Below are 27,762 nucleotides of genomic sequence, written 5' to 3'. Positions count from 1 at the left end.
AAAGAAACAAAAAAAAACCCCTACAGGACCAGAGAGGGCGAGCGATTTCTGTAAGGTCACACAGCGCAGCCGGGAGAACCAGGAAAGGAGAAAAAACAAAAAACAAAAAAAATCTGAGGGACCAGAGAGGTTGAGCAACTTCCCTAAGGTCACACAGCGCAGCCGGGAGAACCGGGAACGAGAAAAAAAAAAAAAAAAAAAAAGGAATCTAAGGGACCAGAGAGGTCGAGCGATTTCTCTAAGGTCACACAGCACAGCCGGGAGAACCGGGAACGGAAATGACAACAACAAAAAAAACAACCCTGAGGGACCAGAGAGGTTGAGCGAATTCCCTGAGGTCACACAGCACAGCCAGGAGAACCGGGAACAGAAAAAACAAAAAAAAACCTAAGGGACCAGAGAGGGCGAGCAACTTCCCTGAGGTCACACAGCACAAGGGAGAACTGGGAACGGAAAAACAAACAAACAAAAAAACCCCTAAAGGACCAGAGAGGGCGAGTGAGTTCCCTGAGGCCACACAGCGCAGCCGGGAGAACCAGGGAGTAAAAAAAGAAAAAAAAAAAATCTCAGTGATCAGAGAGGTTGAGCGACTCCTCTAAGGTCACACAGCACAAGGGAGAACCGAGAACAGAAAAAAAGAAAAAAAAAAAACCCAAAGGATCAGAGAGGTTGAGCGACTTCCCTGAGGTCACACAGCGCAGCCGGGGAGAACCGGGAACAGAAAAAGAAAGAAAACCCTAACGGACCAGAGAGGTTGAGCGACTTCCCTGAGGTCACACAGCGCAGCCGGGGAGAACCGGGAACAGAAAAAACAAAAAAAAAACCTAAGGGATCAGAGAGGTTGAGTGATTTTTCTAAGGTCACACAGCACAGCCGAGAGAACTAGGAACGAAAAAAAAAACCTAAGGGACCAGAGAGGTTGAGCGATTTCTCTAAGGCCACACAGCGCAGCCGGGAGAACCGGGAACGAAAGAAACCAAAAAAAACCCAAAAATCTAAGGGACCAGAGAGGTTGAGTGATTTCCCTGAGGTCACACAGCGCAGCCGGGAGAACCGGGAACAGAAAGAAACCAAAAAAAAACAAAAATCTAAGGTATCAGAGAGGTTGAGCGACTTATCTAAGGCCACACAGCGCAGCGAGGAGAAACAGGGAGTTAAAAAAAAAAAAAAATCTCAGTGATCAGAGAGGTTGAGCGACTTCCCTGAGGCCACACAGCACAAGGGAGAACCAAGAATGGAAAAAAAGAAAGAAAAAAAAAAAACCCCAAAGGATCAGAGAGGTTGAGCAACTTCCCTAAGGCCACACAGCGCAGCCGGGGAGAACCAGGAACGGGGAAAAAAAACCCAAGGGACCAGAGAGGGCGCGCGAGCCCCCCGGGGCCGCCCAGCTCACCACGGGGAGCGGCCCGTCCGCCTGGGCCAGCCGCACGGCGACCACCAGCGGGATGCAGAGCATGGAGGCCAGCGCCAGCGCCCAGCCCAGGCCGATGGCCCAGGTGGGGTAGACGTAGGTCTTGTTGTAGGTGAGCGGCACGTACTTCACCAGGGAGAACACGAAGCAGCCCTGCAAAAAAAAAAAAAACAAAAAAAAACGGAGGCAGTCAGGAATGGAGGCCCGGAGGTAGAGGCCGGGGGGCCTCCGGGCCTCCATTTCCAGGGGAATAAGAAAGGAGGAGGCTGGGTTTGTCCCTGGCGGGTCGTTCCCGCCTCCCTTGCCCGGGTGCCGGGCTCAAAAACCCGCCCGTCGCGCGAGGGTGGGGAGGCAGGGAGGCCGTCGAGGCCGGACGGAGGCCGTTCCCTGCCTCCCTCCTCCTCCACCCCGGCAGCCTCGTCTCACAGCTCGGGTCGCCCGGCCTCAACCCGGCGTTGCAGACGGCGGGCAGGGCCGTCCCGGCACTCTGGGAGGCCGAGGCGGGAGGCTCGCTCTTGCTCAGGCCGGCCTCCACCTCCCGGCCTCCACCGATCCTCCCTCCTCGGCCTCCCAGAGCGCCGGGACGACAGGCGTGGGCCTCCGCGCCCGGCCTATGTATATTTTTAGCTGTCCGATTAATTTCTAACATTTTTTTTTTAGTAAATACGGGGTCTGGCTCTTGCTCGGGCCAGCCTCCAACTCCCGGCCTCCACCGATCCTCCCTCCTCGGCCTCCCAGAGCGCCGGGACGGCCGGCGTGAGCCAGCCTCCGCCTCACCCGGCCTCCTTCCAGCTCTCCCGCCTTCCCGAACCCAACCCCAGGGGATCCGTCCGTCCCCGAGACCCCAGGGACCGGCCGGGCCTCGCCTCTCGGGGAGGCAGGGAGGCCCAGAGGAGGAGGCCAGAACTCACCACGCAGAGCACGGGCGTGATCACGGCCCAGCTGTACTTCATCCACGGCCCCGGCCGGTAGCCGATCATGTCCTCGATCCCGTCGTAGAAATTGTCCCCGCCTGGGGGAGACACACGAGAGAACGTTCCGGCCTCTACACTTTCCCAGCCTCGCCCGATTCCCCCAGAACGACACGGGCCTCTCTCTCTCGTCTTAATTTTCCCCCTCCTCCAAGAAGAAGCCGCCCCCCCAAACAAGGGGACCCGATTTCCGGGGGGTCCCCCCCACCCCCCGGGGCCGAATTCCCGGGGAGACAAGGCCATAGCAGCAGCCTCCGGGCCTCCACCCTGTCCTCTCTTTTCTCTCTCTCTTTTGACGGACTCTCCCCGAACAGAATCGAACTGCGGGCGCGACCTGCATTTTATTTTATATATTTTTTTGTCTTTCCCCCCTGGCGATTGGAGGCCCAGGACGGAGTCCCGGGGTAGAGGCTAATCAGAGTCTCAGGGTAGAGGCTAATCATCGGAGTCCCAGGGTAGAGGCTAATCAGACTCCCAGGGTAGAGGCTAATCATTGGAGTCTCAGGGTAGAGGCTAATCATCGGAGTCCCAGGGTAGAGGCTAATCGGAGTCCCAGGGTAGAGGCTAATCAGAGTCTCAGGGTAGAGGCTAATCATCGGAGTCCCAGGGTAGAGGCTAATCGTCGGAGTCCCAGGGTAGAGGCTAATCATCGGACTCCCAGGGTAGAGGCTAATCATTGGACTCCCAGGGTAGAGGCTAATCATCGGAGTCCCAGGGTAGAGGCTAATCAGAGTCTCAGGGTAGAGGCTAATCATCGGAGTCCCAGGGTGGAGGCTAATCATCGGACTCCCAGGGTGGAGGCTAATCATCGGAGTCCCAGGACAGAGGCTAATCAGAGTCCCAGGGTAGAGGCTAATCATCGGAGTCCCAGGGTAGAGGCTAATCATCGGACTCCCAGGGTAGAGGCTAATCATCGGACTCCCAGGGTAGAGGCTAATCATTGGACTCCCAGGGTGGAGGCTAATCATTGGAGTCCCAGGGTGGAGGCTAATCATCGGAGTCCCAGGGTAGAGGCTAATCATCGGAGTCCCAGGGTAGAGGCTAATCATCGGAGTCCCAGGGTAGAGGCTAATCGGAGTCCCAGGGTAGAGGCTAATCATCGGAGTCCCAGGGTAGAGGCTAATCATCGGAGTCCCAGGGTAGAGGCTAATCATCGGAGTCCCAGGGTAGAGGCTAATCATCAGACTCCCAGGGTAGAGGCTAATCATCGGAGTCCCAGGGTAGAGGCTAATCATCGGACTCCCAGGGTAGAGGCTAATCATCGGACTCCCAGGGTGGAGGCTAATCATCGGAGTCCCAGGGTGGAGGCTAATCATCGGAGTCCCAGGGTAGAGGCTAATCATCGGACTCCCAGGGTAGAGGCTAATCATCGGAGTCCCAGGGTGGAGGCTAATCATCGGAGTCCCAGGGTAGAGGCTAATCATCAGACTCCCAGGGTAGAGGCTAATCGTCGGAGTCCCAGGGTAGAGGCTAATCATCAGAGTCCCAGGGTAGAGGCTAATCATCGGACTCCCAGGGTAGAGGCTAATCATCGGAGTCCCAGGGTAGAGGCTAATCATCAGACTCCCAGGGTAGAGGCTAATCATCGGAGTCCCAGGGTAGAGGCTAATCATCGGACTCCCAGGGTAGAGGCTAATCATCGGACTCCCAGGGTGGAGGCTAATCATCGGACTCCCAGGGTGGAGGCTAATCGGAGTCCCAGGGTAGAGGCTAATCATCAGAGTCCCAGGGTAGAGGCTAATCATCGGACTCCCAGGGTGGAGGCTAATCATCGGACTCCCAGGGTAGAGGCTAATCATCGGACTCCCAGGGTAGAGGCTAATCATCGGAGTCCCAGGGTAGAGGCTAATCATCGGACTCCCAGGGTGGAGGCTAATCATCGGACTCCCAGGGTAGAGGCTAATCATCGGAGTCCCAGGGTAGAGGCTAATCATCGGACTCCCAGGGTAGAGGCTAATCATCGGAGTCCCAGGGTAGAGACTCCCAGGGTAGAGGCTAATCATCGGAGTCCCAGGGTAGAGGCTAATCGGAGTCCCAGGGTAGAGGCCGAAACGGATAATAATATAATAAGTATAATAGACATAAATAAACATATGCTATAAAAATAAACACATAAAAATATAAACAAATAATAATATAACAAATATAATAAACATAAATAAATATATGCCATATAAATAAAAATATATAAATAAAGTAACAATAATATAATAAATATAATAAATATATGCTATATAAATAAATATAAATATAAATAAATAATAATATAATGAGCATACTAAATATAAATAAATATATGTTATATAAATAAATATATAAAAATATAAATAAATAATAATATAACGAACATAATAAATATAAATAAACATGCTATATAAATAAAAATATAAAAATATAAATAAATAACAATAAAATAATAAATATAATAAATATGTGCTATATAAATAAATATAAATATAAATAAATAACAATAATATAATAAATATAAGTAAATATATGCTATATAAATAAATATATAAAAATATAAATAAATAACAATATAACGAACATAATAAATATAAATAAACATGCTATATAAATAAAAATATAAAATTATAAATAAATAACAATAATATAATAAATATAACAAATATATGCCATATAAATAAATAATAAAATAATAAATATAATAAATATACGAAACATAAATAAACACATAAAGCAAACACGCGCTCACCGTATATCCAGGCCACCACGAAACACTCGAAGAACGCCACCCACAGGAGGCAGACGCCGCTGGCCGCGTAGTAGTCAAAGAGTTGGAAAACGTACATTCCGCCCTGCAGAGACAGGAAAAAAAAAAAAAACCCCAAAAAACGTGGAGAAGACAGATTTGTTATTTGGCAATCGAACCCTCAACCGCCTTCCTATGCAAAGAGCGCTGGCGAATCAATGACAACTTATAAAAAGAAAGAAAAAAAAAAAAAAACGGAGGCCGAGGCGGGAGGATCGCTAGAGGTCAGGAGGTCGAGGCCGGCCTCTGAGCAAGAGCGAGGCCCGGTCTAGACTAAAAAAAAAATAATGATAATAGAAAGAAATTAGCCAAACAACTAAAAAGAAAAAAAAAAAAATTTAGCTGTCGTGGAGGCTCACGCCTGTAGTCCCGGCTACTCGGGGAGGCCGAGGCGGGAGGATCGCTCGAGGTCAGGAGTTGGAGGCCAGCCTGAGCGAGAGCGAGACCCCGTCTCTACTAAAAATAGAAAGAAATTAATTGGGGAAGTAAAAATATATGGAGAAAAAATGAGCCGGGCGTGGTGGCGCATGCCTGTTGTCCCAGCCTCTACTCGGGAGGGAGGCCGAGGCGGGAGGCTCGCCTGAGAGCCCAGGTGTCGGAGGCCGGCAGGAGGACACGAGGCTCCGTCTCCAAGACAGAAGAGAGGAAGAAACCCCGAAAGCGAGGCTGGGGTTCGAGGCCGCCCCTCTCTGCCTCCCCGGTCTTTTTTTTTTTTTTTTTTCACCCGTGGCTTTCCGGCCTCCACCCCGGCCTCCACCCTCGGCCTCCCGAGAGGGCCGCCTACCTCGGTGACCATGGGCAGCCCGAGCAGGTAGCTGATGCTGCACATGACGGCGATGAAGATCTCGCGGTGGTAGCCGCGCGTGAGGAAGGACGGGCACAGGTCCACCAGCGACGTGATCTGCCCCTCGACCTCCACGAACTGCGGGGGGGAGGGGGAGGGGGAGGGGAAGGGGAAGAGGAAGGGGAGAGGAAGGGGAAGGGGAAGGGGGAGAGGAAGAGGAAGAGGAAGGGGGAGAGGAAGAGGAAGAGGAAGGGGAGAGGAAGGGGAAGAGGAAGGGGAAGAGGAAGGGGAAGAGGAAGGGGAAGAGGGAGAGGAAGGGGAAGAGGAAGGGGGAGAGGAAGGGGGAGAGGAAGGGGGAGGGGAAGGGGAAGAGGAAGGGGAAGAGGAAGGGGGAGAGGAAGGGGAAGAGGAAGGGGGAGAGGAAGGGGGAGAGGAAGGGGAGAGGAAGGGGAAGAGGAAGGGGAAGAGGAAGGGGGAGAGGAAGGGGAAGAGGAAGGGGAAGAGGAAGGGGGAGGGGAAGGGGGAGGGGAAGGGGGAGAGGAAGGGGAAGGGGAAGAGGGAGAGGAAGGGGAAGAGGAAGGGGGAGAGGAAGGGGAAGAGGAAGGGGAAGAGGAAGGGGAAGAGGAAGGGGGAGAGGAAGGGGAAGGGGAAGGGGGAGAGGAAGGGGAAGGGGAAGAGGGAGAGGAAGGGGAAGAGGAAGGGGGAGAGGAAGGGGGAGGGGAAGGGGGAGAGGAAGGGGAAGAGGAAGGGGGAGAGGAAGGGGGAGGGGAAGGGGGAGAAGGGGAAGAGGAAGGGGGAGAGGAAGGGGGAGAGGAAGGGGGAGGGGAAGGGGGAGAAGGGGAAGAGGAAGGGGGAGAGGAAGGGGGAGAGGAAGGGGGAGGGGAAGGGGGAGAAGGGGAAGAGGGAGAAGGGGAAGAGGAAGGGGGAGAGGAAGGGGAAGGGGAAGGGGGAGAGGAAGGGGAAGAGGAAGGGGGAGAGGAAGGGGGAGGGGAAGGGGGAGAAGGGGAAGAGGGAGAAGGGGAAGAGGAAGGGGGAGAGGAAGGGGAAGGGGAAGAGGGAGAGGAAGGGGAAGAGGAAGGGGGAGAGGAAGGGGAAGAGGAAGGGGGAGAGGAAGGGGAAGAGGAAGGGGAAGAGGAAGGGGGAGAGGAAGGGGGAGGGGAAGGGGGAGAAGGGGAAGAGGGAGAAGGGGAAGAGGAAGGGGGAGAGGAAGGGGAAGGGGAAGGGGGAGAGGAAGGGGGAGAGGAAGGGGGAGGGGAAGGGGGAGAAGGGGAAGAGGGAGAAGGGGAAGAGGAAGGGGGAGAGGAAGGGGAAGGGGAAGAGGGAGAGGAAGGGGAAGGGGAAGGGGGAGAGGAAGGGGAAGGGGAAGAGGGAGAGGAAGGGGAAGAGGAAGGGGGAGAGGAAGGGGAAGAGGAAGGGGGAGAGGAAGGGGGAGAGGAAGGGGGAGGGGAAGGGGGAGAGGAAGGGGGAGGGGGAGAGGAAGGGGAAGGGGAAGGGGAAGAAGAAGAGGAAGAGGAGGGGGAAGAGAAAGGGGAAGAGGAAAAGGAAGAGGGAGGGGAAGGGGAGGAGGAAGAGAAAGAGGAAGGGGAAGAGGAAGGGAAAGAAGAGGAAGGGGAAGGGAAAGAGGGACAGGGGGAAGGGGAAGAGGAAGAGGAAGGGGGAGACGAAGAGGAAGAGGAGGGGGAAGAGAAAGGGGAAGGGGAGGAGGAAGAGGAAGGGGAAGGGGGAGAGGAAGGGGGAGAGGAAGGGGAAGGGGGAGAGGAAGAATAAGGGGAAGAGGAAGGGGAACGGGAAGAAGAAAAGGAAGAGGGAGGGGAAGGGGAGGAGGAAGAGAAAGAGGAAGGGGAAGAAGAGGAAGGGAAAGAAGAGGAAGGGGAAGAAGAGGAAGGGGAAGAAGAGGAAGGGGAAGAAGAGGAAGGGGAAGGGGGAGAGGAAGGGGGAGAGGAAGAGGAAGAGGAAGGGGAAGAGGAAGGGGAAGAGGAAGGGGAAGAGGGAGAGGAAGGGGAAGAGGAAGGGGGAGAGGAAGGGGGAGAGGAAGAGGAAGAGGAAGGGGAAGAGGAAGGGGAAGAGGAAGAGGAAGAGGGAGGGGAGAGGCGCTCAGTGTCTTCCCTGAAACCCGGCCCCGAGCCTGTTGTCTCAGCCTGTGACTTCTGGCTGGTTCTAAGGAGCCGATTTGAGGCCGGGAGCGCACGTGGAGGCCGGGGAGGGAGGATCGCTCGAGGCCGGGAGGTCGAGCAAGAGCGAGAACCCCCCTGGTCTCTACTAAAAAAAAAAAAAAAAAATAGAAGGCCGGGCGCGGAGGCTCACGCCTGTCATCCCAGCACTCTGGGAGGAGGCCGAGGCGGGAGGCTCGCTCGAGGTCAGGAGTTTGAGGCCAGCCTGAGCAAGAGCGAGACCCCGTCTCTACTAAAAATAGAAAGAAATGAATCGGCCAACTAAAAATATATAGAAAAAACGAGCCGGGCGTGGTGGCGCATGCCTGTAGTCCCAGCTACCCGGGAGGGAGGCTGAGGCGGGAGGCTCGCTGGAGGCCAGGAGGTGGAGGCCCACGAGTTGGACGTCCCGGCTGGTTGTCTATTAGCCTCTAATTTGTTTTTCTAATTTCTCCTCCAGCTCAGGGAGAAAGTCTAAAAGCCGTCGGCCTGGGGAGTCTGGTTATTTTATTTTTTGGAGACCGAGTCTCGCTCTGTCGCCCGGGCTGGAGTGAGTGCCGTGGCGTCGGCCTCGCTCACAGCGGCCTCCGACTCCTGGCCTCCAGCGAGCCTCCCGCCTCGGCCTCCCTCCCGAGTAGCTGGGACGACAGGCACGCGCCTCCACGCCCGGCTCGTTTTTTCTATATATTTTCAGTTGCTCAATTAATTTTTTTCTATTTTTTTTAGTAGAGACGGGGGGTCTCGCTCTCGCTCAGGCTGGTTTCGAACTCCTGACCTCGAGCGATCCTCCCGCCTCGGCCTCCCAGAGTGCCGGGATCACAGTTTTTCTATATAATTTTAATTGACCAATTAATTTCTTTCTATTTTCTTTTTTTGGTAGAGACAAGGGGGTCTCCCTCTTGCTCAGGCCGGCCTCGACCTCCCGACCTCGAGCGATCCTCCCGCCTCGGCCTCCTCTCTCCAAGTCCCCGAAGCCGGCGGGGAGGCCCGGCCAACGGTCTCCCTTAGGGTCTCAGCCGCCCGGACCCTCCAGGGACCGACGATCGCACCCATTTTCCGGATGGAGAAACTGAGGCCCGGATCCGGGGGTGGGGGTTGGGGGTGGGGAGGGTGCCAAAACCTGCCCGATTCACCCCGAGTTCTGACGGTGCCACCCCTAAACCCAGTCGTGGCTTCTCCCCGGCCTCCCCCCACCCACCCGCTGAAAGATTCCCGGCCGGCGGAACCTTCCGGAAGGCCCCCATCCCTCCTCGGGGGAATGCTGGGTGCTATTTTTGAGGGGGGGTGCCTCCCCATCCCCGAACGGTTGTCACGACAACACCGCGACACCCAGTCTCCGAGGTGCTGCCCCTACACCCCCAATCCCAGTGTCTGGCCTCGGAGCGCAACGTGGCTGCCCGGCGCCGGCCCTCGCGCCTGCCGTCCCCGGATTGGTTTCTCGGGCCCGCGGCCTCAGTGTCCCTTTTGGGGGTGCCCTGAGCGGATCGGGTTTTCCGGGGGGACTCGGGGGGGGCGGGGGACGGGGCCGCCCCGGGGGTCGGACCTACCTGGCTGTCCAGCCCGAGCAAGAGGAGCATGATGAAGAAGAGGATGGACCAGAAGGTGGGCAGGGGCATCATGGTGACCGCCTTGGGGTACGCGATGAAGGCCAGGCCGGGCCCTGAACACAGACAGAGAGAGACACACACGGGAGGGGAAATAGAGGCAGGAAAAAGGACGTCATTATCGGCGGCCAGAGATGGCAGAGGGGGGAAACTGAGGCACACACACACACACACACAGAGACGCCCTTGGACTCTGGTTACCGGGGCGCGGGGTTCAGGGGGTACGGGGAAAAAGAAGGGGTTCCCCCCACCCCCGCTGGCCCCTGACCCCTGACCCCCTCATCCCCCCAAACACCAAGGAGGTCAAGGGTCACGTCGAGGTTGTCCGAGCCAGGGGTTGGGGGGAAAGGGGGAGGGAGGCCGGGCTTGGAGGCTCATGCAGGTAAGGTCGGGGAGGGAGGCTGAGGAGGGAGGATGGTGCGGGAGGTCGAGGCCGGCCTGAACAAAAGCGAGGCCCCGTGTCTACTAAAAAAAATTAGAAAGAAATGAGCTGGACGACTGAAAAATAGATATATAGAGAAAAAAAACGAGCCGGGCGTGGAGGCTCGCGCCTGTGGTCCCAGCTACTCGGGAGGGAGGCCGAGGCGGGCGGATTGCTCAAGGTCAGGAGTTCAAAACCAGCCAGAGCAAGAGCGAGACCCCGTCTCTACTAAAAAAAAAAAAAAAAATACAAAGAAATTAGTTGGGCAACTAAAAAATATTTTTAGAAATATTTTAAAATATTTTTTAAAATCTCTTAAAATATTTAAAGAATATTTTAATGTTTTTAAATATTAAATTAAATTTCAAATATTAATTTTAAATTTTAAACATTAAAATAAATTTTTAAATATTAAATTTTATGATATTGAAATATTTTAAAATATTTTTAAAATATTTAGTAGCTGTTGTCCCAGCTACTTAGGAGGCTGAGGCAGGAGGCTCGCTCGAGGCCGGGAGTTGGAGGCCAGCCTGAGCAAGAGCGAGACCCCGTCTCTACTAAAAAAAAAATACAAAGAAATTAGTTGGGCAGCTAAAAAAATGTTTTAGAAAATATTTTAAAATATTTTTCAAAATCTCTTAAAATATTTAAAAAATATTTTAATGTTTTTAAATATTAAATTAAATTTCAAATATTAATTTAAAATTTTAAACATTAAAATAAATATTTAAATATTAAATTTTAAAATATTAAAATATTTTTTAAAATATTTACTAGCTGTAGTCCCAGCTACTTAGGAGGCCGAGGCGGGAGGCTCGCTCGAGGTCAGGAGTTCGAGGCCAGCCTGAGCAAGAGCGAGACCCCGTCTCTACTAAAAAAAAAAAAAAAAATACAAAGAAATTAGTTGGGCAGCTAAAAAAAATTTTTAAAAGTACTTTAAAATATTTTTTAAAATATTTTAAAAATATTTAAAAAATATTTTAATATTTTTAAATATTAAATTAAATTTTAAATATTAATTTTAAACATTAAAATAAGTTTTTAAATATTAAATTTTATGATATTGAAACTAGCTGTCATCCCAGCTACTTAGGAGGCTGAGGCGGGAGGCTCGCTCGAGCTCAGGAGGTCGAGGCCAGCCTGAGCAAGAGCGAGACCCCGTCTCTACTAAAAAAAAAATACAAAGAAATTAGTTGGGCAGCTAAAAGAATATTTTAGAAAATATTTTTTAAAATATTTTTTAAAATCTCTTAAAATATTTAAAAACTATTTTAATACTTTTAAAATATTAAAATGCTTTAAAATATTTAAAATATTTTTAAAATATTTACTAGCTGTCGTCCCAGCTACTTAGGAGGCCGAGGCGGGAGGTTGGACAGCTAAAAAAATGTTTTAAGAAATATTTTCAAAATATTTTTTAAATGTTTAAAAAACATTTTGATATTCTTAAAATATTAAAATACTTTAAAATATTTAAAATAATTAAAAATATTTAGTAGCTATCATCCCAGCTACTTAGGAGGCCGAGGCGGGAGGCTCGCTGGAGGTCAGGAGTCCGAAACCAGCCTGAGCAAGAGCGAGACCCCGTCTCTACTGAAAAAATAGAAAGAAATTAATCGGCCAACTAAAAAAATATATATATATATAGAAAAAAACGAGCCGGGCGTGGTGGCGCACGCCTGTCGTCCCAGCTACTCGGGGGAGAGGGAGGCCGAGGCGGGAGGCTCACTGCTCGAGCCTCCAATTCGGAGGCTCCAGCCCGGGCCTCAGAGCGAGATTCTTGTCCCCAGAATATAAAATAAAAAATTAAAATAACGGCAAAATCCCGGAGAACTGGAGGGACAGAGAGAGAGGAAGACACACGCAAACACGCGTGTGTGGCCGAGAGACATGAAACGGAGGCCGGTGGAGGCCGAGGTTAATTATCTCTGGGCTCGGAAAGACGAGGTCCCCTGGGAGCTTGTTAAAAAAAATAAAATAAAAATAAAAGCTCATTAGAGGAATCATCTCCGAGGATCCGGACGCCCGGGAATCAACGGCAGAAGCCGGCGGCGGGAAGGGAAACCACTTAAGAGTGGAGGCCGGATCGGAGGCTTGTTTGCAAACACCTGCCCCTCCCCAGAGGAAGCGTAATCTCTTCTTCTAATTTTTTTTATTTTTATCGTTTTTGGAAGACAGAGTCTGGCTCTGTCGCCCGGGCTGGGGCCAGTCGGCCTCTAGCTCACGGCGGCCTCCCAATTCGAGGCTCCAGCGACGAGCCTCCCGCCTCGGCCTCCATCATCTCACAGGTAGCTGGGACGACAGGCGTGAGCCGCCGCGCCCGGCTCGTTTTTTCTATATTTTTTTAGTTGTCCAGCTCATTTCTTTCTATTTTTATTTTTTTTTTTGTTAAAGACAGGGGGTCTCGCTCTTGCTCAGAGGCTGGCCTCCAACTCCTGGCCTCGACCGAGCCTCCCGCCTCGGCCTCCCTCCCGAGTAGCTGGGACTACAGGCACGCGCCACCACGCCCGGCTCATTTTTTCTATATATTTTTAGTTGTTCGGCTCATTTCTTTCTATTTTTATTTTTATTTTGTTAAAGACAGGGGGTCTCGCTCTTGCTCAGAGGCTGGCCTCCAACTCCTGGCCTCCAGCGATCCTCCCGCCTCGGCCTCCCTCCCGAGTAGCTGGGACTATACAAGCATGCGCCTCCACGCCCGGCTCATTTTTTTCTATATATTCTTAGTTGTTTGGCTCATTTCTTTCTATTTTTATTTTAGTAGAGACGGGGTCTCGCTCTTGCTCAGGCTGGCCTCCACCTCCCGGCCTCGAGCGAGCCTCCCGCCTCGGCCTCCCCGAGCGCTGGGCCTCTCTGATATTGAGGCCGTGCTGGGGTGGGAGGCGCCTTTGGAGAGACCAGGGCCTCCTTCTTCCCCGCCTCTCCCCTACGCCCCCAACACAGGCGGTTTCTGCAGAGACTCTTACTGATGCGTCGCAACTTCAAAAATAAAAAATAAAATTTGTTTTTTGAAAAAAAATGGCGGGTAGCAGCCTGCGACTCTTGGATATTCAGGGCCGGGGGCCGAGGGGACTGAGAAATTAGAGCCGTTCCCCTCCCCCATACAGAGTCCCCCTCCCCCGTGTGGGGGCGGGGCGGGGGCAGGTGGAGGGGGGATGGGAGGGGAAGACCAGGGGAGGGGGAGGGGGAGGGTAGAGGAGGAGTGGAAGGGGGGAGGAAGGAGAGAGGGGAGGGAGGGTTAGGGATGGTGATGGGGGAGGGATAGTGATGGGGGAGGGGGAGGGATGTGATGGGGGAGGGGGAGGGATGTGATGGGGAGGGGGAGGGATGGTGATGGGGGAGGGGGAGGGATGTGATGGGGGAGGGGGAGGGATGTGATGGGGAGGGGGAGGGATGTGATGGGGGAGGGGGAGGGATGGTGATGGGGGAGGGAGGGTGATGGGGAGGGGGAGGGAGGGTGATGGGGAGGGGGAGGGATGGTGATGGGGAGGGGGAGGGATGGGGAGGGGGAGGGAGGGTGATGGGGAGGGGGAGGGAGGGTGATGGGGAGGGGGAGGGATGTGATGGGGGAGGGGGAGGGATGTTGATGGGGGAGGGATGGTGATGGGGAGGGGGAGGGAGGGTGATGGGGAGGGGGAGGGATGGTGATGGGGAGGGAGAGGGATGTTGATGGGGGAGGGAGAGTGATGGGGAGGGGGAGGGAGGGTGATGGGGAGGGGGAGGGAGGGTGATGGGGAGGGGGAGGGAGGGTGATGGGGAGGGGGAGGGATGGTGATGGGGAGGGGGAGGGAGGGTGATGGGGAGGGGGAGGGAGAGTGATGGGGAGGGGGAGGGAGGGTGATGGGGAGGGGGAGGGAGGGTGATGGGGAGGGGGAGGGATGGTGATGGGGAGGGGGAGGGATGTTGATGGGGGAGGGAGAGTGATGGGGAGGGGGAGGGAGGGTGATGGGGAGGGGGAGGGATGGTGATGGGGAGGGGGAGGGAGGGTGATGGGGAGGGGGAGGGAGGGTGATGGGGAGGGGGAGGGATGGTGATGGGGAGGGGGAGGGAGGGTGATGGGGAGGGGGAGGGATGGTGATGGGGAGGGGGAGGGATGTTGATGGGGGAGGGAGAGTGATGGGGAGGGGGAGGGAGGGTGATGGGGAGGGGGAGGGATGTTGATGGGGGAGGGAGGGTGATGGGGAGGGGGAGGGATGTTGATGGGGGAGGGAGGGTGATGGGGAGGGGGAGGGATGTTGATGGGGGAGGGAGGGTGATGGGGAGGGGGAGGGATGTTGATGGGGAGGGAGGGTGATGGGGAGGGGGAGGGATGTTGATGGGGGAGGGAGGGTGATGGGGAGGGGGAGGGAGGGTGATGGGGAGGGGGAGGGATGGTGATGGGGGAGGGAGGGTGATGGGGGAGGGAGGGTGATGGGGAGGGGGAGGGATGGTGATGGGGGAGGGAGGGTGATGGGGGAGGGGGAGGGAGGGTGATGGTGATGGTGATGGGGGAGGGGAGGGACGGTGAAGGGGGAGGGATGGTGATGGGGGAGGGAGGGTGATGGGGAGGGGGAGGGAGGGTGATGGGGATGGTGATGGGGGAGGGGAGGGATGGTGATGGGGGAGGGGAGGGATGGTGATGGGGGAGGGTGATGGGGAGGGGAGGGACGGTGAAGGGGGAGGGGAGGGATGGTGATGAGGAGGGATGGTGATGGGGAGGGGGAGGGACGGTGAAGGGGGAGGGGGAGGGATGGTGATGGGGGAGGGATGGTGATGGGGGAGGGATGGTGATGGGGGAGGGAGGGTGATGGGGGAGGGATGGTGATGGGGGAGGGAGGGTGATGGGGGAGGGATGGTGATGGGGGAGGGATGGTGATGGGGGAGGGAGGGTGATGGGCAGGGGGAGGGATGGTGATGGGGAGGGGGAGGGATGTTGATGGGGGAGGGAGAGTGATGGGGAGGGGGAGGGAGGGTGATGGGGAGGGGGAGGGATGTTGATGGGGGAGGGAGGGTGATGGGGAGGGGGAGGGATGTTGATGGGGGAGGGAGGGTGATGGGGAGGGGGAGGGATGGTGATGGGGGAGGGAGGGTGATGGGGAGGGGGAGGGATGGTGATGGGGGAGGGAGGGTGATGGGGGAGGGAGGGTGATGGGGAGGGGGAGGGAGGGTGATGGGGATGGTGATGGGGGAGGGGAGGGACGGTGAAGGGGGAGGGATGGTGATGGGGGAGGGAGGGTGATGGGGAGGGGGAGGGAGGGTGATGGGGATGGTGATGGGGGAGGGGAGGGATGGTCATGGGGGAGGGGAGGGATGGTGATGGGGGAGGGTGATGGGGAGGGGAGGGATGGTGATGGGGAGAGTGATGGGGAGGGGAGGGATGGTGATGGGGAGGGGAGGGACGGTGAAGGGGGAGGGATGGTGATGGGGGAGGGATGGTGATGGGGGAGGGATGGTGATGGGGAGGGTGATGGGGGAGGGGAGGGATGGTGATGGGGGAGGGGGAGGGAGGGTGATGGGGAGGGGGAGAGATGGTGATGGGGGAGGGGGAGGGAGGGTGATGGGGAGGGGAGGGATGCTGATGGGGGATGGTGAGGGGGAGGGTGACGTGGGAGGGGGAGGGAACCTGCGGGGAGGGGGACGGGGGAGGGGCGGCACGCACCTGACTCGGCCACCTCCGCGATGTCCACGCCCTGCTCCTGCGCCATGAAGCCCAGGATGGAGAAGATGGCGAAGCCGGACACGAAGCTCGTCCCGCTGTTGAGGCACCCGAGCAGGAGGCAGTCCCTGCGAGGCCGGGGCGGGTCAGCCGAGGCCAGCCGGCCTCGCCCTCCTCGGCCAGCCGGCCTCGCCCTCCTCGGCCTCCCTCTCCTTTGAGGCCGAGTCTCGCTCTGTCGCCCGGGCCGGAGTGAGCGCCGTGGCCTCAGCCTCGCCCACAGCGGCCTCCGACTCCTGGCCTCCAGCGAGCCTCCCGCCTCGGCCTCCCTCTCCCGAGTAGCTGGGACTGCAGGCGTGTGACACCACGACACCCGGCTCGTTTTTCTCTACATATTTTTAGTCGTCCGGCTCATTTCTTTCTATTATTTTTTTAGCAGAGACGGGGTCTCGCTCTTGCTCGGGCTGGCCTCCACCTCCCGGCCTCCAGCACGAGCCTCCCTCCTCGGCCTCCTCCCGAGCAGCTGGGACGACAGGTGCACGCGAGCCTACTCTCTTTCCCTTCAAACGTCGTCGCCACGGCTACCCTCGGACCCGTTGCCGGGGACAACCCAGGACGTACCCCCCGACACTTGCCTGTACGAGTTGTACTTGTACTTGTTATAGCTCCCCAGCGAGGTCATGGCCCCCAGGCAAATCGCGTAGGAGAAGAAGATCTGGGTCCCCGCGTCGATCCACACCTGGCCCGGCCGGGCAGGTAAGCAACAAGGGGACAGAGAGAGACAGAGAGAGAGAAAAAAAAAAGGGCAATCAGGGTGGACTCCCTGGAGGAGGAGGCGGCGGCCTCAGTTCTCGGCCGCGTGGAATCCCGTTTCCCCCAAATCGTGGGGGACTTCGCGAGGAGGCCATGCCGGGAGGCCCGGGACCAAGAACCCACCCCCCCGGTCAGGTATGGGGGGGCGTTTGAGGCAGAAGATTCCGGATTGCAGACCCACCCCCTCCCCCGCCCAACGAGGGGTCTCATCGGGTTACAAAGTATCGAAGATGGTTCGATCGTTTGGCAACAAAGTATCGAAGATGGTTTGATCGTTTGGCAACAAAATATTCGATCGTTTGGAAACAAAGTATCGAAGATGGTTCGACAGTTTCGCAACAAAATATTCGATCGTTTGGCAACAAAGTATCGAAGATGGTTTGATCGTTTGGCAACAAAATATTCGATCGTTTGGAAACAAAGTATCGAAGATGGTTCGATCGTTTGGCAACAAAGTATCAAAGATAGTTCAACATTTTGCAACAAAATATTCGATCGTTTGGAAACAAAGTATCGAAGATGGTTCGATCGTTTGGCAACAAAGTATTGAAGATAGTTCGATAGTTTGGCAACAAAGTATTCAATCGTTTGGCAACAAAGTATCGAAGATAGTTCAATAGTTTGGCAACAAAATATTCGATCGTTTGGCAACAAAGTTTCAAAGATAGTTCAATAGTTTGGCAACAAAGTATCGAAGATAGTTCGATCGTTTGGCAACAAAGTATCGAAGATAGTTCGACAGTTTCGCAACAAACTATTCGATCGTTTGGAAACAAAGTATCGAAGATGGTTCGATAATTTGGCAACAAAGTATTCTATAGTTTGGCAACAAAGTGTCGACGATAATTCGATAGTTTCCCAATAAAGTATTCGATCGTTTGGCAAAAAAGTATCGGACGTAGTTTTATGGTTTGGCAACAAAGTATCGAACATGGATTGAGATCGTTCGGCAACAAAGTATCGAACATAGTTCGGTAGTTTGGCAACGAAGTATCGAAGATAGTTCGATCATTCGTCAACAAAATATTCAACAGTTTGGCAACAAAGTGTCGACGAAAATTCGGTAGTTTCCCAATAAAGTGTTTGATCGTTTGGCAAAAAAGTATCGAACATAGTTTGATAGTCTGGCAACAAAGTATCGAAGATAGTTCGATTGTTTGGCAACAAAGTATCAAAAATGGTTCGATTGTTTGGCAACAAAGTGTCGACGATAATTCGATAGTTTCCCAATAAAGTATTCGATCGTTTGGCAAAAAAGTATCGGACATAGTTTTATAGTTTGGCAACAAAGTATCAATGATAGTTTGATAGCTTTGCAATAAAGTATACGATCGTTTGGCAACAAACTATCGAAGATAGTTTGATAGCTTGGCAACAAAATATTCGATAGTTTGGCGACAAAGTGTCGACGATAGTTCGATCGTTTGGCAACAAAATATCGAAGATGGTTCGATAGTTTGGCGACAAAGTGTCGACGATAATTCGATACTTCCCCAATAAAGTATTTGATCGTTTGGCAACAAAGTATCGGACGTAGTTTTATAGTTTGGCAACAAAGTATCGACAATAATTTGATACTTTCCCCATAAAGTATTAGATCGTTTGGCAAAAAAGTATCGAACATAGTTTTATAGTTTGGCGACAAAGTATCGAAGATAGTTCGATCGTTTGGCAACAAAATATTCGATATTTTGGCAACAACATATGGAAGACAGTTCGATAGTTTGGCAACAAAGTATCGAAGATGATTCGATAGTTTGGTGACAAAGGGTCGACGATAATTCGATAGTTTCCCAATAAAGTATTCGATCGTTTGGCAAAAAAGTATCGGACGTAGTTTTACAGTTTGGCAACAAAGTATTTATGATAGTCCGATAGTTTCGCAACAAAATATTCGATCGTTTGGCAACAAAGTATCAAAGATGGTTCGATCGTTTGGCAACAAAGTATCGACGATAATTTGATAGTTTCCCAATAAAGTATCTGATCGTTTGGCAAAAAAGTATCAAACGTAGTTTTAAAGTTTGGCAACAAAGTATCGACGATAGTTCGATCGTTTGGCAACAAAGTATCAATGACAGTTTGATTGTTTGGTGACAAAGTATTCTATACTTTGGCCACAAAGTGTCGATGATAATTCGATAGTTCGGCAACAAAATATTCGATCGTTTGGCAACAAAGTATCGGACGTAGTTTTATAGTTTGGCAACAAAGTATCGAAGATGGTTTGGCAGTTTGGCAACAAAATATTCGATATTTTGGCAACAACATATGGAATATAGTTCGATAGTTTGGTGACAAAGTATCAACGATAATCCGATAGTTTCCCAATAAAGTATTCGATCTTTTGTCAAAAAATTATCGAACTTAGTTTTATACTTTGGCAACAAAGTATCAATGATAGTTTGATAGTTTCACAACAAAGTATTCGATCGTTCGGCAACTAAGTATCAAAGACAGTTTGATAGTTTGGCAACAAAGTATCGAAGATAATTTCATAGTTTCCCAATAAAGTATTCGATCGTTTGGCAAAAAAGTGTCGAACATAGTTTTATAGTTTGGCAACAAAGTACCGAAGATAGTTCTGTAGTTTCGCAACAAAGTATTTGATCGTCTGGCAACAAAGTATCGAAGATAGTTCGATATTTTGGCAACAAAATATTCGATAGTTTGGCAACAACGTATTCTATAGTTGACAACAAAATATCGACGACAATTTGACAGTTTCCCAATAAAGTATTTGATCATTTGGCAAAAAAGTATCGAACGTAGTTTTAAAGTTTGGCAAGAAAGTATTGAAGATGGTTCGATAGTTCCGCAACAAAATATTCGATCGTTTGGCAACAAAGTATCGAAGATAGTTCGGTAGTTTGGCAACAAAGTATCGACGATAATTTGATAGTTTCCCAATAAAATATTCGATCGTTTGGCAAAAAAGTATCAAGTGTAGTTTTATACTTTGGCAACAAAGTATCGAAAGTAGTTCGATAGTTTCGCAACAAAGTATTCGATCGTGTGGCAACAAAGTATCGACAATAATTCGATAGTTTCCCAATAAAATATTCGATTGTTTGGCAAAAAAGTATCGAACATAGTTTCATAGTTTGGCAACAAAGTATCAAAGATAGTTTGATAGCTTGGCAACAAAATATTCGATAGTTTGGCAACAAAGTATCGAAGATGGTTCGATAGTTTGGCGACAAAATGTCGACGATAATTCGATATTTCTCCAATAAAGTATTCAATCGTCTGAGCAAGAGCGAGACCCCTTCTCTACTAAAAAAAATAGAAAATTAGTTGAAAAACTAAAAACATATAGGGGAAAAAAAACGAGCCGGGCGCGGTGGCTCACACCTGTCATCCCAGTTACTTGGGAGGGAGGGAGGCTGAGGCGGGAGGCTCGCTCGAGGCCAGGCTCTCCAAACCAGCTCTGAGCAAGAGCGAGACCCTGTCTCTACTAAAAAAAAAAAAATACAAAGAAATTAGCAAAACAACTAAAAACATATAGGAAAAAAAAAAAAAAAAACGAGCCGGGCGCGGTGGCCCACGCCTGTCGTCCCAGCTACTCGGGAGGGAGGCCGAGGAGGGAGGCTCGCTCGAGGCCAGAAGTTCGAAACCAGCTCTGAGCGAGAGCGAGACCCCGCCTCTACCACAAAAACAGAAAACGACTCGAACAACCAAAAATATATAGAAAAAAAAAAAAACAAAAAAAAAAAAACGAGCCGGGGCCCGGTGGCCCACGCCCAGCCTCTACTTGGGTAGTGGAGGGAGGCCGAGGCGGGAGGCCCGCCCGGGGACCTCCGTCCCCGGAACACACACGCACACACATGCACAGAGAAGGGGGACGTCCCCTTGACCCTTCACCCCCCACCCCGAGATCCTGGGGTCAACCCCCCGGCCCCTGACCCTGGGCGGGCGGGGGAGGGGCCCCGGTTGCCATGGTTACCTGGGGGTCCCCCAGGCGGCTGATGTCGGGGTACAGGTAGAACTTGATGCCTTCGCCCGCGCCGGGCAGGGTGAGCCCCCGGACCAGCAGGACCAGCAGCATGGCGAAGGGGAACGTGGCCGTAAAGTAGACGACCTGGCGGGTGGGGTATTGGGGGGCCGGGGAGGAGGAAAAGGGGGTTCAGCCTGGTGGGGGGGGAAACCCCCAAGTTTTCCTCTGTGTCCCCCCCGTCAGACCCCCCCCGGGAGTCACGGGCGGACGGCCAGACAGCGTTCTGCCGGATGGGCGCTGTGTGGCCCCGGGCAGGTGGCTTGACCTCTCTGGGCCTCCTCCAGGCCGAATTCGGGTTCCGGGGGGAGGAGGAGAAGCCCTGACCCCCGTCTTTAGTAGAGGTCGGGGTTCAAAGGGTTCAAAGGGACAACGAGGAAAGGGGCCGGGGGGTCCCCACCGGGGTGGGAGGCCCAAGGCCCGCCATCGGGGAGGCCGAGGAGGGAGGATCGGGGAAAAGGAGGCCGGTTTTAAGCGGGAAGATCGAGGTGAGACTCCCCGGGGTTCGGCTAAAAAAAAATAAGTAGAAAGAAATGAGATGGAGGAATAAAAAATAGAGAGAGAGAGAAAAAAAACGAGCCGGGCGTGGAGGCTCACGCCTGGAGTCCCGGCTACTCGGGAGGGAGGCCGAGGAGGGAGGCTCGGTCGAGGCCAGGCTCTCGAAACCACCTCTGAGCAAGAGTGAGACCCCCGTCTCTACTAAAAAAAAAAATAGAAAATAAGTTGCAAAACTAAAAATCTATAGAAAAAAAACGAGCCGGGCGTGGAGGCGCACGCGCCTGTCGTCCCGGCTACTCGGGAGGGAGGCCGAGGAGGGAGGCTGGCTCGAGGCCGGGAGTCGGAGGCCGCTGTGAGCGAGGCCGAGGCCACGGCGCTCGCTCCGGCCCCGGGCGACAGAGCCGGACTCTGCGCCTCAAAAAAAAAAACAATAAAAATAAAAAAAAAAAACGGAATAAAAAAGAAAGAATAAACGTGCAACGAGATGAACAAATGCGCAATAAAAGAAGGAATGAATGTTTGCATTTTTAATTTAAATTAAAAAAAAAATGAATCAATAACAAATCATAAAAAAAAAAAAAAAGAATAAAATTAAACAAAAAAGCCACCTGGGGCCACCTCCCTTCCTGAGGGGAGGCAGTTGGGCAGATAGAGGCCGGCCTCCTCCTCTGGGAACAATGAACTCGGGGCAGGGGCCGGTGACCCGGGTCTCCTGGGGGGTGGGGGGGGGGACGCGGGGAAACGGCCTCTACAAAGCCGGCCTGGGCCTCCGCCGGGGCCTCCCGTGTCCGGAGGCTTTGTGTGGAGGCCCTAGAGGTGGAGGCCCCCCCCCGGCCTCACTCCTTTCCGCCTATTTAATCCGTTTAACAAACGCTTACTTAGGTGCCAACACGCCTGTCAACCCGTGTCGTCGTTTCTTTTTTTAATTTCGAGACTGTCGCCCGGGCCGGGGTGAGCGCCGGGGCGTCGGCCTCGCTCACGGCGGCCTCCGACTCCTGGGATCGAGTGAGCCTCCCGCCTCGGCCTCCCTCCCGAGTAGCTGGGACGACGGGCGTGCGCCTCCACGCCCGGCTCGTTTTTTTCTATATATATTTTTAGTTGGCCAATTAATTTCTTCCTATTTTTAGTAGAGACGGGGTCTCGCTCTTGCTCAGGCTGGTTTCAAACTCCCGGCCTCGAGTGATCCTCCCTCCTCGGCCTCCCTCCGGAATGCTATAGTGCCCAGCTCATTTTTTTATGTATTTGTGTCTTTAGTTGTCCAGCTAATTTCTTTCTTTTTCTTTTTTAGTAGAGACGGGGTCTCGCTCTTGCTCAGGCTGGCCTCCGACTCCCGACCTCGAGTGAGCGAGCCTCCCTCCTCGGCCTCCCAGAGCGCTGGGACGACAGGCGTGAGCCTCCGCGCCCGGCTCATTTTTTTTTTTCTATATATTTTTAGTTATCCAGCTCATTTCTTTCTATTTTTGGTAGAGACGGGGTCTCGCTCTTGCTCAGGCTGGCCTCCAACTCCCGACCTCGAGCGAGCCTCCCTCCTCGGCCTCCCTCCCAAGTAGCTGGGACTACAGGCGTGCGCCACCACGCCCGGCTCGTTTTTTCTATATATATTAGTTGTTTGGCTAATTTCTTTCAATTTTTTCTTAGTAGAGACGGGGTCTCGCTCTTGCTCAGGCCGGCCTCGACCTCCTGACCTCGAGCGATCCTCCCGCCTCGGCCTCCCTCCCGAGTAGCTGGGACGACAGGCATGCGCCTCCACACCCGGCCCAGGCCGTCTGTTAACTGGAATATTCACCCATTTAACCCTCGCCACTTGGAAAGAATCAGATATCCCAGCACTCTGGGAGGCCGAGGCGGGAGGCTCGCTCGAGGTCAGGAGGTCGAGGCCAGCCTGAGCAAGAGCGAGACCCCGTCTCTACTAAAAAAATAGAAAAAAAATTAATTGAGCAACTAAAAACATATAGAAAGAAAAATATTAGCCGGGCGTGGAGGCGCACGCCTGTAGCCCCAGCTACTCGGGAGGGAGGCCGAGGCGGGAGGCTCGCTCGAGGCCAGGGGTTCGAGGCCAGCCTGAGCCCAAGAGCGAGACCCCGTCTCCACTAAAAAAAAATAAGAAATAAATGCACTGGACAACTAAAAATATACAGAAAAAAACCGAGCCGGGCGCGGAGGCTCACGCCTGTCGTCCCAGCACTCAGGGAGGCCAAGGCAGGAGGATCGCTCGAGGCCAGGAGTTAGAGGCCAGCCTGAGCAAGAGCGAGACCCCGTCTCTACCAAAAAAATAGAAAAAAAATTAATTGAGCAACTAAAAAAAAAAATATATATATATATATAAAAAACGAGCCGGGCGTGGAGGCGCGTGCCTGTCGTCCCAGCCACTCGGGAGGGAGGCCGAGGCGGGAGGCCCATCGCTCGAGGCCAGGAGTCGGGGGCCGCCGTGAGCGATTTTGACGCCCCGGCGCTCACCCCAAAAAAAATAAAAAATACCACCACGCTCACAAGTGCCTTTCCTAACCTGGGGTAAACCGAGGCACGGAGAGGTGACGCCCCCCCCCGCCCCCTGCCTGCCTGGGCTGACAGAGCCACCAGGAGCGGCGGAGGCCGGGCCGGGGAGGCAGGGGGGCGAGGCCCGGCCTTGTTTTGCAGAACCGGGAGAAAGACCCTCCCCGGGGAGAGGCAGACAGAGAGCCGGAGTCCGGAATTTTCCGTGACTTTTCTTCCCCACTCCCCGGGGGAGAAAAGCCTCCCGGGAGAGGCCGGGGAGAGGCCGGCGCGGGGCGGACTTGGCCCCGCGGGGACCCGGTATTTTTCCAGCTTTTCGCCCGGGGGGGAAAACTCCGTCCCAGCCTCCGTCCCCGAAAGCCTCCGGCCCGTGGAGGCGCCTGGATCGAACCCTTCCTGAACCCCACCATCCCCCCTGCGACCTCAGGGCACGGGCCCGGCTGGCCTCGGCCTCCGCCTCGGCCTCCGCCTCGGCCACCCCGGGCGTCAGGACGTTGCCCGGCACCCCGCCGGCTGTGTGACCCCGGGCAGGTCAACCAGCCTCTCTGGGCCTCGGTTTCCCCGCCCGGGGAAACGGGGTGGGAGAGGTCGTGGTGAGAGGGTTCGGCGGGGTCACGGAGGCCGGGCGCCGGGGAGGCTCGGGCCTGTCGTGCCGGCACTCTGGGAGGGGGAGGCCGAGGAGGGAGGATGGGTCCGAGGGGGTCGGGAGGTGGAGGCCGGACTCCGTGAGCAAGAGCGAGGCCCGGTCTCTACTAAAAATAGGAAGGAATTGATTGCCCAACTAAAAATATATAGAAAAAAAATGAGCCGGGCGTGGAGGCTCATGCCTGTAGTCCCAGCTACTCGGGGGGGAGGCCGAGGCGGGAGGCTCGCTCGAGGCCGGGAGTTGGAGGCCAGCCTGAGCAAGAGCGAGACCCCGTCTCTACTAAAAAAAAAAAAGAAAAAGAAAAATAGAAAGAAATTCATTGGCCAACTAAAAGTATATAGGAAAACTGTCATCCCGGCACTCTGGGAGGCCGAGGAGGGAGGCTCGCTCGAGGCCAGGAGCTGGAGGCCGGCCTGAGCAAGAGCGAGACCCCGTCTCTGCTAAAAAAAAAAAAAAAAAAAAAAGAAATAAATGAATTGCCCAACTAAAAAAAATATACAGAAAAAACGAGCCGGGCGCGGAGGCTCGCGCCTGTCGTCCCAGCTACTCGGGAGGGAGGCCGAGGCGGGAGGCTCGCTCGAGGCCGGGAGCTCAAAACCGGCCCGAGCGAGAGCGAGACCCCGTCTCTACCATAAAAAAAAAAAACAAAAAACAAAAACTAGAAAAGAAATGGGCCGCACGACTCAAAAAAATAATATATATATAGAAAAAAAAAAAGCGAATAAAACCGCACGGAGTCCTCACTTGTGGAGTCCCGGAGGCCGGAGCGGAGGCCCTGAGCCTCGCAAAGGCCGTCGCCCGGGCGACAGCTGCCGTGGCAACGGGGCCAGCACGCAGGGGGAGGCCCCGTGTGCCTGCCTGCCTGTTGGCTGTGAGCCCGGCCTTGGACGGAGGCCAGGGCTGGAGGCCAGTAGAGGCCGGCGGGCGGGCGGCGGCCTGTCAGCGGGGTCTCCCCTCAGGAAATCCTCCCGGCCTGTGTCCACCCGTCCCGGCCTCTCCCCCGGGGGCTGGCCCGGGGCCTCGCTATTGTTCCCGGAACCCCGCCCGCCTCCCCAAGGGAGGCCCCCAGCCTCTGCCAACAGACTGGGTGGAGGCTTTCGCCCGGCGGGAGGCCGGGGCGGCCTCCAGACGGTCACGTCCCCACCGGGGCGGCTTTAGACCGGCTCGCCGAGGCCCTGCCGCCCCTCGTCCCGGCTACTCTGGGAGGGAGGCCGAGGAGGGAGGCTCGCTCGAGGCCGGGAGTCGGAGGCCGGCCCGAGCGAGAGCGAGACCCCCCCTTGTCTGTTTTTAAAAAATCGGCCAAGTAAAAAATAGAGAGAAAAGAAACGAGCCGGGCGTGGAGGCTCACGCCTGTAGCCCCAGCTACTCGGGAGGGAGGCCGAGGCGGGAGGATCGCTCGAGGCCGGGAGTTGGAGGCCGGCCCGAGCGAGAGCGAGACCCCGTCTCTACTAAAAATAGAAATAAATGAGCCGGACGACTAAAAATATATATAGAAAAATAAACGAGCCGGGCGCGGAGGCTCACGCCTGTCATCCCAGCACTCCGGGAGGCCGAGGAGGGAGGATCGCTCGAGGCCAGGAGTTGGAGGCCGGCCTGAGCGAGAGCGAGACCCGTCTCTACTAAAAAAAAAAAATAGAAATTAATTGGGCAACTAAAAATACATAGAAAAAACGAGCCGGGCGTGGAGGCGCACGCCTGTAGTCCCAGCTACTCGGGAGGGAGGCCGAGGCGGGAGGCTCGCTGGAGGCCAGGGGTCGGAGGCCGCTGTGAGCGAGGCTGACGCCCCGGCGCTCGCTCCGGCCCGGGCGACAGAGCGGGACTCGGCCTCAAAGAAATGAAAAAAGGCCGCCCTGGCGTGTTAATGATTAGCGGCCGGGCTGGTTAATGGCTCACGGCCCAGTGGCCGTTAATGTCAACCATTAATCTCCGGCCTCCACTCGGGCCGAGAGCCAGCCTCCGCCCCGGCCGCCTCGGGCGGGCGGTTTAATGGCCGGCTAATAACCCGCCCCGACAACCGACCCCGGCGGTTCCAAGCCAGGAGGTCAAGTCCGAAAAGAACTCAAGGGCCGGGGAGACGCAAAGGAGGGGGAGGCCGAGGCGGGAGGATCCCTGGAGGCCGGGAGGTCGAGGCCAGGCTGAGCAAGAGCGAGACCCCGTCTCTACTTAAAAAAATAGAAATTAATCGGCCGACTGAAAATATACAGAGAAAAAAACGAGCCGGGCGTGGAGGCGCATGCCTGTAGTCCCAGCTACTCGGGAGGGAGGCCGAGGCGGGAGGATCGCTCGAGGCCGGGAGTTGGAGGCCAGCCTGAGCAAGAGCGAGACCCCGTCTCTACTAAAAAATAAATTATTTAGACAACTAAAAATACATATACAACAACAAAAAAAGAAAACATCAGCCAGGTGTGGTGGCGCACTCGGGAGGGAGGCCGAGGCGGGAGGCTCGCTCGAGGCCGGGAGTTGGAGGCCAGCCTGAGCAAGAGCGAGACTAAAAAGAAATAGAAAAAAAAATTGCTGGACGACTGAAAATATATATATAAAAAAAAAAACGAGCCGGGCGTGGTGGCCCATGCCTGTCATCCCAGGTAATCGGGAGGGAGGCCGAGGCAGGAGGCTCGCTCGAGGCCAGGAGTGAGCAAAAGCGAGACTAAAAAAAAAAAAAAAATAGAAAAAAACTATTTTGAACAACTAAAAAAAATATATATATACAAAAAAAAAAAAAAAAAAAAACGAGCCGGGCGTGGAGGCTCACGCCTGTCGTCCCGGCTTCTACCCCGGGGAGGGAGGCCGAGGCAGGAGGCCCGCGCCCGCCGTGAGCGCTCGCCCAGTCCGAGGAGGGAAAAAAAACAAACCCAGAAAGCAAATCAGGGGCCACGCCCGATCTCCCAGCTCAGAACCTCCCGGACCCGGTGGAGCCAGGGAGGCCGGGAGCGGCCTCCACCCAGGGAGGCCGCGCGGGTGGGGGCGGAGGGCCGGCCTCCGGACTCACCTTCCCCGTGGACCGGACGCCCTTCCAGATGCAGAAGAAGCAGATCAGCCAGACCAGGAGGAGGCAGAGGGCGAGGTCCCACTTGAGAGAGCCCAGGTGGTCGATCCCGGGCGACAGGCTGAGCACGTTGCGCCTGGAGGCCGAGCACACAGAGAGAGGCCGGTCGGGAGGCCGAGACTGGAGGCCCTGGCCTCTAAGGCTCCGTTAGCCTCTGCACGTTTTTCCCGGCCGGCGGGAGGCCGAGACTGGAGGCCCCGGCCTCTAACTAGCGCTCTGTTAGCTTCTGCACGTTTTTTCCCGGCCGGCGGGAGGCCCAGACTGGAGGCCCTGGCCTCTAAGGCTCCGTGAACCTCTGCATGTTTTTCCCGGCCGGCGGGAGGCCGAGACTGGAGGCCCCGGCCTCTAACTAATGCTCCGTTAACCTCTGCATGTTTTTCCCGGCCGGCGGGAGGCCCAGACTGGAGGCCCTGGCCTCTAACTAGCGCTCTGTTAGCCTCTGCACGTTTTTTCCCGGCCGGCGGGAGGCCGAGACTGGAGGCCCTGACCTCTAACTAGCGCTCCATTAACCTCTGCAGGTTTTTTCCCG

General features: G+C 54.5%; 1 protein-coding gene across 1 annotated transcript in view; it reads right to left on the bottom strand.

Annotated features, from left to right (window-relative positions):
• The window catches only part of SLC6A6 (solute carrier family 6 member 6), a 61,549-nt gene that overhangs the window by 9,203 nt on the left and 24,584 nt on the right, over positions 1-27,762 (bottom strand). The window contains exons 5-13 of the mRNA XM_075995915.1: positions 27,177-27,309; positions 20,503-20,637; positions 16,379-16,482; positions 15,750-15,874; positions 9,637-9,749; positions 5,940-6,077; positions 5,099-5,201; positions 2,323-2,423; positions 1,394-1,564 (exon numbers count right to left, since the gene is read on the bottom strand). Coding sequence (XP_075852030.1) covers positions 1,394-1,564; positions 2,323-2,423; positions 5,099-5,201; positions 5,940-6,077; positions 9,637-9,749; positions 15,750-15,874; positions 16,379-16,482; positions 20,503-20,637; positions 27,177-27,309 — 1,123 coding nt within the window. The remainder of the gene's footprint in view (positions 1-1,393; positions 1,565-2,322; positions 2,424-5,098; positions 5,202-5,939; positions 6,078-9,636; positions 9,750-15,749; positions 15,875-16,378; positions 16,483-20,502; positions 20,638-27,176; positions 27,310-27,762) is intronic.

Source organism: Microcebus murinus, chromosome 20 (assembly GCF_040939455.1).
Source record: "Microcebus murinus isolate Inina chromosome 20, M.murinus_Inina_mat1.0, whole genome shotgun sequence".
Classification (NCBI taxonomy): Eukaryota; Metazoa; Chordata; class Mammalia; order Primates; family Cheirogaleidae; genus Microcebus; species Microcebus murinus.
The sequence above is the reverse complement of the archived record's forward strand: the minus strand, read 5'-3'. Positions and strand labels throughout refer to the sequence as shown.